This window comes from Podarcis pityusensis, assembly GCF_964106645.2.
Source record: "Podarcis pityusensis genome assembly, chromosome: 11".
Lineage (NCBI taxonomy): Eukaryota > Metazoa > Chordata > Lepidosauria > Squamata > Lacertidae > Podarcis > Podarcis pityusensis.
The window spans coordinates 55922068-55934564 of NC_138036.1; the positions used below are offsets into that span (position 1 = coordinate 55922068).

At 40.1% G+C, this 12497-nt stretch overlaps 1 protein-coding gene across 11 annotated transcripts in view; it reads right to left on the bottom strand.

Annotated features, from left to right (window-relative positions):
- AOPEP (aminopeptidase O (putative)) overlaps positions 1–12497 on the bottom strand; it is a 179921-nt gene that overhangs the window by 152592 nt on the left and 14832 nt on the right. For all 11 annotated transcript variants that reach the window (XM_080972540.1, XM_080972537.1, XM_080972539.1 and 8 more), the window contains 2 exons: positions 9176–9332; positions 6408–6656 (listed from right to left, as the gene is read on the bottom strand). In XM_080972540.1, the coding sequence (XP_080828666.1) occupies positions 6408–6656; positions 9176–9332 (406 nt within the window). The remainder of the gene's footprint in view (positions 1–6407; positions 6657–9175; positions 9333–12497) is intronic.

The following is a 12497-nucleotide window of genomic DNA, read 5'->3' on the forward strand; positions in this document are numbered from 1 at the left end:
GAATTCATTCATTATTTTTTCCCCAAAATATTTATTCTGAGGGACAGTGAGGGACGGTGGACCGGCCCACGGCTGAAAAAGGTTGCTGACCCCTGTTCTATACCCACCAGAGCAAGAGCTTGCTCTGGTAGATATGGGCCCCTCACAGGTGAGAGATAGGAGAGGAGTATTATTTATTAGCACTCCTAATGTTAGGAGTATGAGTTTATAAGTGCTCCAGAGATTAGGCTCAGCAGCGGACCTTTGTATGTGGGTTCAGGCAAATCAAAAAATGTTTATTCGGCTTTACGCCCATCATAAAGCACAACACACAAAACAAATCAAATAAAACAGCAGTCTCGTACAAGCCACAAGTAATATAACACAATTCACAGCTCACAAGGACAAATATTGGCAAATCAAAACAGAAATTTAAGATTAAAGTTAAAAATTTGGGCACTACGCTAAAATCAATATCTGATGTCAATATCAAAAATTCTTATAACTATCAATAATCAGCTAACATTCCATTCCGTCTCTTATACGAGAGAACGGCTGTTAGGAATTTAGCAACCTGTAGAGTAATATAAGGATCTACATCTTGAAGAACCCAGGCAAGCTGTAGGTCTACTGGTTTGTCAGCCATAGGCTGGATTATGGAGTTTAGTATACTAGCACGAGCTGAACTGTACATAGGGCAGATAAACATAACATGATGTAAAGATTCAGATGTTTTCATTTCACAAGCACACATTGAAGGGACTTGGCCCTTAGTGAATCTATGTCTCAGCACATTTGTTGGAAAAACATTGAACCTGGCTCTAATGAAGGCATATCGGTGAGATGCGGCTATAAGCGATGTTAAATAGGACGGAGCACGATAGATAGGGGTTATGCCGAGATTTAACGGCGAGCAGGCTCCACCACCAGCTAAGAAATTTTGGTATAGCTCCACATCATCCAGCCTTTGATTTATACACCTTTTTGCCGCGTTTAGATCCAGTTTGAGCAATTCCGTGGGCGAGATCTCATAGGACAGCAATTTGGCATGGATTTTTCCTGACCACAAATTTGTGAAGTCATCCCGCCACATGCATTGAATGAGATAGTGGTTCGGGAGTTTATGCCATAGGGATATCCAATAAATCAAAACTCTCCTCCATAAAACTAACTCCACTGAGGGGATCTTCATTTCTAAGCGAATAGCCGCATTACTTACGCATGTTGGTAGTTTTAAAAGTCGGCGTAAGAATTGGCTTTGAAGCGACTCTAAAGGTGAAAGGTTTGCAAAGGCAGCCCATAAAGGTGCAGCATAGGCCATTGTGGCCATCACTTTGATGCTATACACTTTCAAGGCCGCAGGGATGAATAAGGCCCCCTCAGAGTAGAAAAAACGGAGGAGGGAGTGTGATAGGGCTTTTGTCTTGTTTTGAAGATATTCAACGTGCGCTTTCCACCCTAAATTATATTGAAAATAAATTCCTAAATATTTAAATTTATGTACTTGTTCGATTTTCGTGCCCTCCAATTTCCATGAATATAATTTTCGACTCCTTGAAAATATCAGTACTTTGGACTTGGTGTGGTTGATAGACAGATGATTAGAATGGCAATATGACGCAAAAATCTTTAGTGCCCTCCTTAAACCCACTCTGGAGTAAGAGAGTAGTACCGCATCATCTGCATAGAGAAGTAAAGGACAACGATAATCTGCTATACGGGGGGTGTGGATAAATTTTTGTGAGTCGATTAATGGGTTCCTCATATCACTGATAAATAAGTTAAAAAGAAGAGGCGCTAAAATACAACCCTGGCGTACACCCTTATTTACTGGCACTGGGTTAGTTAGGTCTCCAGCAGGGGATATTCTTACCCTGGCCACGGACCCGGCATGAAGTTGGGAGATAAGCCACAGGAGCCTTCTATCTATTCCCCAGCAGGCAAGTTTATCCCATAGTAATTGCCTCGGAATACTATCAAACGCAGCTTTCAAATCTATGAAGGCTGCGCAAAGTTGGCCCCGTCGAGGTGTCGAGTATTTCCGGGCTAAGTGATAAAGAATAATTGCCTGATCTGTTGTGGATCGGTTTAATCTAAATCCAGCTTGCTCATGCCCAATCAGGTCAGCCTCAGCTGACCACTTCATCAGCCTTGCCAGCAAAAAACGGGCATATATTTTCCCAATGGACGATAGCAGACTGATATTCCGGTAATTCCCTGGGTCACCGGGAGGGCCTTTTTTGTAGATAGGAATTATAATGGCCTCCTTCCACGTTCCTGGTATTAAGCCCGTGGCATTTATTGCGTCAAACGTTTTAGCTAAAATCCCTGCCCACCATGCAGAATGTAGCTTTATAGCCTCAACAGGGACCAAATCTGGCCCAGGGGCCTTACCAGTTTTCAGCTCAGCTATCAATTCTAGGATTTCAGCAGGGTCGGTATTGGGCCAGACGGGAAGGGGATTAGAAGGTCTCCAGTGAGTGGCCGGAGCTTCTGCCACTGAGAAATATTTTCTCAGGAACTGCTCCCATGTAGGGGCCGGGATCACCGTTAAGGGGTATTTTGTGTTTCTTCCCTTTATTAAGGACCAAAATTTCCGGGAGTTATGAGATTTTGAGGCAGAAATTATAGTCTGCCAGCGATTTAAATGCCATTCCCGTTTGGCCGATTTCTGGGCCTGTTTGTATGCTTTTTTAGCCAGGGAATAAGATGGAGGTAAGGCCAAAGCGCCGGAAAGTTTATAGTCATTATATATTGTATGTAGATGGAGTCTGGCTAGTTTACAAGCAGAGTTGAACCAAGGGGCGCCAAATTTAAAATAATCGTTTTTAACTCCATAGCTTGGAGAAGTAAAAAAGCGAGTTAAAACTTCTATCAGGCAAGAGAAAAAATTCATACAGGTGATAGGATCACGCGGGACTATTCCTACGTCCGGCTGATCACCAGGAAACTTTTCTCGGATAAAATCCGTATATCTATGGGCGAGGGCAGGGGACCATCTAATCCCCTTTATTTTAGTGGACGGCTCCACAATCACCGGGATTGGGTGGGAGCGCTCGAGCAGGTGCCAGTCAACACATAACTTGGTTGTCAGGGGAAGATGGTCACTAAATTGGGCATTATCAATTTTAAAAGAGGTGACATTCAAAAATAGATCCCGGGAAACCAATACATAGTCAAGAACACTGTTTGATTTTAACCCCAGATGGGTGAACTCTCCTGGTTTATCTGGAGGACACCTGCCATTTAATATAATTAAATTAAGGCGTAAAGCCATCTGGTAAAGCATCACTCCCGCCTTATTGACTTTTACATCCTTTGATATTCTAGTGGGGATATATACTAGATCGTAGGTTTGAGCGCCGGGGTCGACCCACCATTTAGACTTTATAAGAGCCTCCCGATTTGAGGCTATCCGAGCGTTAAAATCGCCTCCGGTAATGGAGGGGACATTAGGATATTTAAGATAACAAGAAAGTAAAAAATCCTCTAGGGATTCCCATCTAGAAGTAAGATCAGCTGCTAACCCTCCCGGGGGGAAATAGACATTTGTAACCAATAAAGAGAAGTTTCCACCAGAGATCAGTCCGGTAATAGCATAAGGCGGAAATGTGTGCACTAGTGAAAGTTTAGCCCGAAGTTTAAGGGAGATACCAATTGTAAGGCCACCTTTAGGGCGGCCACCATTCATTGACGGGCTAGCAGGCAGACATATAAACTCAAAGCCATTTAACTCAATTTCCTCCTCCACCCAAGTTTCTTGTAATAGTATGATAAAAAAGGAATTAATATATTTTTGGAATTCTGGATCTGATTTTTTACTTTTCCATCCAGCAATGTTCCAACTTAATATTGAAGGCTGGGGTTTCCTCGTTCCTCCAATTGACTGTCATTCGGAAGGTTGGCTCAACTTTAATACGGGAAGAGGGGAGCCAATAAAAAAATCAGTTATCTTCCTCTGATGAAAAACCTCTCGTAAAAGCTGAGAGGGAGGATTTACAAGGTTGTCTGACTGTTGAACTTGGCCACTCGATCTACTAGGAGTAGGACCTTGAGCAGGGGCGGCCCCCTTTTCCAAAAGAGTTTGGTGGGCCACCCGGTGTGGTCCATCTATCTCGTCAGAAGTTTGGTCTCTCTGTAGCCTGCTACTGGTCTTTTGGGCTACTTGATTTATGTGGCCTGTTGGATCTTCAATCAGTTCCGTCACTGGTCTTGCTGTTGAATCCATAATACTCCGCAAAGAGGAATAAGGCTGGGCGAGTGGGCTATTTGGGAAGGTTGGCAAAGGCACCTCTTCTCTTGATTGGTCAGTGCTATAAGAAGGTTCCAGGTCTGGCATCGATGAATGTGTAGAAGGGGATTTTTCCTGTTGTGTGCTGCTTTCTTCAGGTATGTTTATCAAGGGACGGTCATGTAAATCTATTAAGAGCACGGAGGGTTGTTCTGGTTGGAGGGAAGGACTGGTAGTTGCTTCTTGGGGTTGTATCTTATCCTCCATTACCGACATACATTTAGCATTAGATATTGCGATATCCATATGAACTGGTTCTTCTAGGATGTCATGCTCGCTGTACATAGGTATTCTGGTGCTGAGCTTCCTGATAAGTTGGGTTTTAAGCGATTCGAGTCTATTAATAATTTCTTTTTGTTCCACCGCTGATAAATCTGCAAAGGAGGCAATGAGTTCGATCTCTTCTGGTGGTGTCAGGCCACTTTCCGGATGGTCATTGTTCTTTGCTAGGGGAGTGGAGGCCACATGACTCATCTCCTGGGGGAGAACACCCACTCCGGTGGCCACTGGTGGATCGGGTTTAGCAGATTTTAAGCCCTCTTTGGTTATTGCCTCCAACAGTAGGGGTTTAGGCGTAGGGTCTATAAAGGCTCTCGTTGGTGCTATACCACAGCGAAACAAAAAAGCTTTCCTTTTTATTCTGAGGGAATAAAATATTTATTCTGAGGGACAGTGAGGGACGGTGGACCAGCCCACGGCTGAAAAAGGTTGCTGACCCCTGTTCTATACCCACCAGAGCAAGAGCTTGCTCTGGTAGATATGGGCCCCTCACAGGTGAGAGATAGGAGAGGAGTATTATTTATTAGCACTCCTAATGTTAGGAGTATGAGTTTATAAGTGCTCCAGAGATTAGGCTCAGCAGCGGACCTTTGTATGTGGGTTGTAATATGGCTACATGTCAGTAATTTATGCATGAGTTGTTGATGGAGGTAATGAATGATTGTAGTGGTTGTGTGAAATAGGTGCTGAGTGAGATTCCGTGACCATATGTATGTTGTATTATATTGCCTTGCAGGTACTGTAGCTTTATTTATTTTGGTATTATGTTTATGTACATGGTATTGTTTCTGTATTTTGTTATGAAACATTTGACATGGTTTTATTGTACTTTCTAGGTACAATATATATGCATTTATCTACTGTAAACCTCTTCGAGATCTTTCAGAGCAGTCTATAAATGGAAATAACATATAAATCATCATCTGAAGGGGAATCTCCTTGTTTACAATACAGTGCTATTAGTAGTTCTGTCAAAATATGGAAAAACCCAAGTGCTTATTAGGACATAACATTTCAAATAACCCAATACTGCCACCAGCTACCAGTATTAGAATCTCAGAATCTCTTTGGTAAGTATATAAACAATGCTTCCACATATCCTTTCTGTCCTCGTAACAGCTCCAATGGGAAGGTCTATTTTGTGCTCCCTTTTCAGAATTCCCTGAATAGCTCTTTTGTGTCTGCAGAGCCCAAGAAACATAACTGAGGGTCTATGTGAATCATTTGTACCATCCATTAACTAGATTCCTCCAGGGTGCTCAAAATCAGAACAGGATCTCTTTCACTTAAGAGGCTCACTACCTCCAGACTACACGCCTATATTTTAAGGGTGTCATTTGTGGCCTTATGTTTTATATTTGTTCCCATAAATCAGCTAGCACAGCACACTGCTAACACCAGTGGAATAATTGGTATCTATCATTGCTCTCCTTCTGATACATATGTTGAAGAAAGATATTTCAAATATAGTAATTTACACTGCAGTTAAACAGTTGATATAGTCATTACTTATATGCCTATTATTACATTTATATCCCACCTTTTATCTTATCTGGCCACTAATTAGCCTCCAATAGCCAAAAGGTAGTAGACATGGTCCTTGCTATCTCCACTGGTTCTCTTTATCTTAATGAAGTCATAATTTTCAAAAACACATTTTCAATTTCCAAATGGCTACAGCTGAGCTATGATTTACTACTACTGGTCTTGCATCTCCTGAAGTACAGCAGGTATGACAAATATAGATAGGATTTTAAACAATGCTCTTCTGCCTGGTAAGGATAGCAGAGCAAGGTAGATACCGAGAAGAATTAGCAGATGAGTAAACATGCATTAAAAAATAGAAAAATCTCAATACCTGGCCATTCCAAGACTGGAAAAGTTGGGTGGAACAATCAAGACATCAAGCCTAGAAAAGGGATGGGTACCCAGGAGATCATAAGCAGCTGAGAGACACTGAGGAATCAGTTGCAGCAGAACCTCTTCGCAGGATTTCTTAAGGCACTGAGGAGCAAAGACACGATGAGGAATGACCACCTGAGAAGTGGCAGCAGGATCTTGGAAGCGGCAAGGATATGGCAGATGACCACAAGTCTGTTCCAACAACCTGAAATTGAAAAATAATATCTTATTTCTAGTAAGTAAAGTTCTGAGCATACTTAGGTAATGCAGCTACGGATAACCAGAAGTGGTCTGCTGCATTAGGAAGACCAATTCTTTTCTCTGGTGGAAAAAAATGGGACTGCCACAACTATTGATAGAAAATGGGATGGCATGGAAATATGATGCTCTTAAGAAGATTCAATATAAAGATTAACATTTTGCTGATATTCAAGATTTCTGTTGAAATATTCCCTTCCACATCAAGTTGGTCTAGTGACATGTGGCTTGGCTGACTTGCTTGAGTCTGCAGGTCTGTAGGAATGTCTCTTCTGTACAGCCAGTTTCCAACTATTATATATCCCACAACCTTGAGAATATGTTTTAATAGTGATTAAAAAAATAAAATAAAATAATGCTCAACGTCATTAAAGGGGTTCAAGTCTAAATTAATATTTGAAGACCTGAAATTAATATGCCATCCACTGATCCATGTTGGTTCTCACACAGGTATAGTTAATAAAGAATAATACAAAAGAAAAAATAGATGAAGCAAAAAAATCAGGAATATATCGGAAAAAATCAAGATCCTAAGAAGAAAACTGATGTTTACTTTAATCAGTTGGAATGACATCTTTCACATACTACAAAAATTCCTAATTCCTAGTTCTTCAGGCTTATTAGGTACTAATGTAATGTAATGTAGGCTTGAATGTAAATTGCTTTTGAGTCTCGTACTTTTGTAAAAGCTGAGATCCAGCTCTGAGGACTTTTCAGTAGTTCCCTCAATGCAAAAAGTGAGGTTTTAGGGAACAAGGCAGAGGACCTTCTTGATAGTGGTGCCCGCCCTGTTAAACTCCCTCCCATCAGATGTCAAGGAAATAAGAAACTATCTGACTTTTAGAAGACATCTGAAAGCAGCCCTTTATAGGGAAGTTTTTAATGGCTGATGTTTTAGTGTGATTTTATAATTTGCTGGAAGTCGCCCAGAGTGGCTGGGGCAATCCAGTCAGATGCACGGCATATCTGAGACTGAGGCATCCCATGAGAACCATGTCTAATATTTTATAGTCCAATGCAAATTGTTGCACAACTGACCATGATGGTGTTTTCTAGGTCTTTCATGTTGATTCATTTGCTGCTTATCACAGGCTAATGCCCTGTTTCCATATCCTTCTAAGCAGAAAGCTTCTCCTGAAAGTTAATCCATATGTATCACTGTTGCACTTATTTTCTTAGCCTCTTCCTTCATTTGTATCACAAAAGGGACATTATTGCTCCGAATAACTGACTACATGGATACATATTTCTGTTTCTAGGATTGTTCCTCTTCAATCCAATCATAACTTCTAGTTTTTTTAAGACCTACCCTATAGGTAAAAATTATGATGTACTTCTGTTCCAGGGCTACAGAATTTAAACTACACATCTTTCCTTTCCATATTTACAACTTTAACAGCACCCAAATTGCTCATTTATCAGAAAAGGAGGGTGGTTCTTCTTTATTATTGCCAATACCTCCATGCTCTGAAGAGAACATGAATACGCTAAACATAAACCATCTTAACCAGGGTTCACAAATCCATTTAAAGCTGTTGTTAAGATGAGAATTCTGGTCAGCATTGATGCAATTAGAACAGTAAGGCATAGCTAAAGCAGACATGAGAAAGGAAAGAGAGAGCAGAGCTCACTCCTGACTCTTAACCTGTTTATCATCTGTAGAATATTGGATAATAAATTCTTATTGCGTGAAGATGTTCTGAATGATGTTTCTAATCTTGAATAGTATACAGTCAGAACATATTAAAAGCAATGTATTTCAAAATCCTTTGAACAAAATCTTGCCATGAAATTGATGATCTGTTACAGACTCAAAAACATTAAAAACAAATGTATCACAACTGCAATATGTTTGTCTGTGAGCCTATCATACTACAAATATGTGAACAAACAGCAACTATTAGAAACAGGATACTTAGGACATAGTTGAATTGGAAAAAGGATGGAAAACATGGGTAGAAAGACATAGTACTGCTTCTCTATGAATTTTAAAAAATCCAGAGAGTCTCAGAAAGTAGACTGCTACTGAACTAAAGGATGCCCACTTAAGGAGCACCTCCTTAGTATTATGAATGCAAATAGAACATTTGCAACCATACAGATGTTAACTGTAAGTGTTTTGTTTTGAACAAAAGCAACTTAAGTGATTTAAAAACAAGATTATAATGGATTATAATGAAGACAAAAGAATAGTTCATAGTTTAGGAGTTCACTTTTCACATACTTCAGCGAATCCATGTAGAAACAAATTCTATTACTCAAAGAATGCTCTCTTTTTTTTCCAACATAAGCAACATGCCGTTGCTCATCCTTGCCCATTGGAGTAATTTCTCTTATATGGTTTCCCTTTGCTTTGATTAAACATGTTCTGCTATTGTTCCTTGACTATGATGACTCATTTTCTTGTATAACAGAAAAAAATGGAATGCTCTCTAAAGTACATATTTTTCAACTGTAATCACCGACCTGACATCCGCCTTTGACAACAGTGGAAAGAGCCCATCATTCCTCTGAACATCAGTTGCGCAAGTTTTTCTTTTAACTTCTGCCCAGCATCCTGCAGCAATAGTGAATGTAGATGCTGGCATTGGCATGGTCACATAATAAAACCAATTTAATACACCTATGAAAAAAAGAGCACAAGTTACACTCTGCATTGGCACTTGAGCTGCTAAATCCAACACATTGTTCTCTGATTCGACTTCCCACCAAGCCTGAAGGTTAGATTTCTTGTTGTTATTTTATTATTCAACCATAGTGTTTTTAAAATATCATACTTTATGACTATATAGAAGTTATTTTTTCCACTATCTAGTACAATAATGGAAAAGTAAGCCTTTCACTTCATGAAAATATTAGGCAAAAGTGCCATGGTAGCGTTCACATCTCCACAATCAGACCTGTTTCCATTTTAATAGCTTTGGTTCTATAGAAATAATCCAATACACTCAATTTGATACTAAGGGTTGAATCAAGAAGGACCCTCTAATAGCTTCCTTTCTATAGTACGGTTGAATTTTAAACATCAGACGTAACTATTTCTCAAGCATCATTTATCTCAGGTATGGGGAACTGGATCTGGCCAGCTAACCAATTGCTCTTTGAAACTTGTCTTTGTACATAACAGATGAAAGGGAGCATGGATTTTTCCTTAATCTTGAGATCCAGTAAACTGGGAGGAACCAAAGTAGTTCTCAGTCTCTGAATGCTGACAGGTCAGCTCTGTTGTCCTTGAAGCCTGATGTCCTAGTTCACAAATGCATGACCGCGATGACTGAAATACCAAATGAAGATTTGCACATCTGAAGCAGCCATCACAGATCCAACCAACACTACAGACAGGGGTTTCAAATCACACAGTGATTTTCAAACACAATCAGTATATTGTGCAATCAACTTATACGTGCACATATGAATTGGTTTCAACTGGACTTCAACAGCTTCAACACACAGGTTCCAAGACTAAAAGCATTTTGCTTTACCATATCCTCCCTCATTCATACTTCCCCCAAATTCTACAAAATAAACACTGGGTGCTTCCAGACTGTCAATATTTTAGGGCAGGATTCAAGCACTTACTGGCAAATTGAGGGTGTTGATTAAATTCAATTGTAATTGATTAAGAGGTCTAGCAAAACAAAATCATTTCTCAAAAAGATTTCACTTCTTGAGATAAGGAATGTGATGAGAAAATGTCCTAGAAATTGGAATAAAACAATGTCATCTAACCTCTCCACAAACAAATAAGAATAAACCCTCATTAAATAGTCAATGTAATCTAATCTCCATACAAACAAATCATGATGAATGCTCAGTGGGTTGCCTGGAAGTGGCCACAGTGGCAATTTTCAAATCAAACAGTAAACTGAAATTATATGAGAGATAACAATTGAAGAAAACTCATCCAAACTGAGAGTCAATGATCCCAAACAAAAAAGATGACAAGGGAGAAAACAGTATAAAGAAAACAGGGGGGTTAGTACTTAAACAGTGGTTTAAGTACACAGCTTTGCAAACAGTGTTAAAAGAACAGGATAGTTTTACCAATCCTGCACTACAGTGTAATGAAAACAGTTAAATAGAATAAAACACCTAGGTTGCAGGCAGCACCAGCAACATTAATCAGGAGTGAAATTGCAACATGTGAAGTTTCATAAAACAGCTGTTTCTCTTTTTATCTTTTTCTCTCTCCTCACGAAGAGATTCCAGAGAAAAGCTGCTTACATACTGCATACCACCACCACATCTGCTATACACTACTCTATCATTGTGGCTTAGAGACAGAGCTGTGAACCAGGAAGTCCCTGGTTCAAATTGTTCATCTATTATAAATTACTAGGCTGCCTTAGGGCCAAAGTAGACAGTGACGTAAAATGGAGAAATGTCCCTATATTCACATGTGTGCACAACATTTGCTGCATATAAGAGACAGCTTCCCCTAATTCTAGATGTAAATTGATAAATAAATGTGGATTCTCCCATCATGCCAAGTTTGACTCTTGGGTAAGTCACTATTTCTCACCATCAATTTTTCTTCTGAAATACAGTGGTACCTCGGGTTACAGACGCTTCAGGTTACAGACGCTTCAGGTTACAGACTCCGCTAACCCAGAAATAGTACTTCAGGTTAAGAACTTTGCTTCAGGATGAGAACAGAAATTCCGTGGTTGCAGCAAAGGGAGGCCCCATTAGGTAAAGTGGTACCTCAGGTTAAGAACAGTTTCAGGTTAAGAACGGACCTCCAGAACGAATTAAGTTCTTAACCCAAGGTACCACTGTATAGGGATAATTGTTGCTTAATTATGTTAATGTTCATCTCAGTAAGGATTACTAAGAAAATGCATATGAACTGTTGTGAACACTTCAAAGTTATGAAATGATAACTACGATTTTAGGACCCTTCCTATTGACACATAGGCAGTGATCTTGAGTTTGTTCGCACTAGTAGGAGTACCCTGAGCAAACCTTGATTCATGTGATTCTCCCCTCAATGAAAGGGTGGGTGTGACCCTTCCTAATTCCCTCTCTCCCTTCAGCCCCCTGTGCCACTGGAAAATTTGCTCTGCAGGATTGGGGAAGTCTCCCGGACAGTATGAGAGGAAGGGGGGGGGGGAGTCAGTAAAAACTGACACTCTCCCTCCCCTTCAAGCAGTATGATCCTTCACTGGATCTTGATCCCTTCATGAACGAAGTCCTCTTGTGAACCCAGCCCTTCCATTTACAGAAGCCTTGCTATGATCCAAGCTATAGTTTATTATTATCAAGGTTCTACAGGACTCGTGGATTGTAGCGGCTGAAGTCCTCACCACAGCTAGAAATTCTGAAACTATGTTCACATACCTATGTTGTACTATTCCTATTGTGCACTCTATTTCCTGAAACTACAAAGGATTCAGTCATTTGCCTATTGTCTTTTGCAGTCTCATTAATCTCTCATTTTAATTCTTATTATTCCTCCTTTTATTGTTTCGAAGAACTCACTGAACTTTGAAAAAATTTAGTAACTAAACTTGATTGTCTTCTTCTCTGTTCCTGATGCAGCTTTTCTCTTTTCTTTGCCTTTCTGCCCTTAATGTTAAATCTTCCTTTAGTATTTTTGGTGCTATTGTCTCAATAGTATGCCCTTGTGCGGCTCCCTTGGACACAGCACCACCTAGGGTGGAAATGAAAGAAATATTCATGGAAGCAATGCAAATTTCCACGTGACACTGAAATGGTCCAACTGGTATGCAGAAACACTGGCAAGACTTTGAACTGTGACTCAAGTTTCCTGCAGTTCCTACAGCAC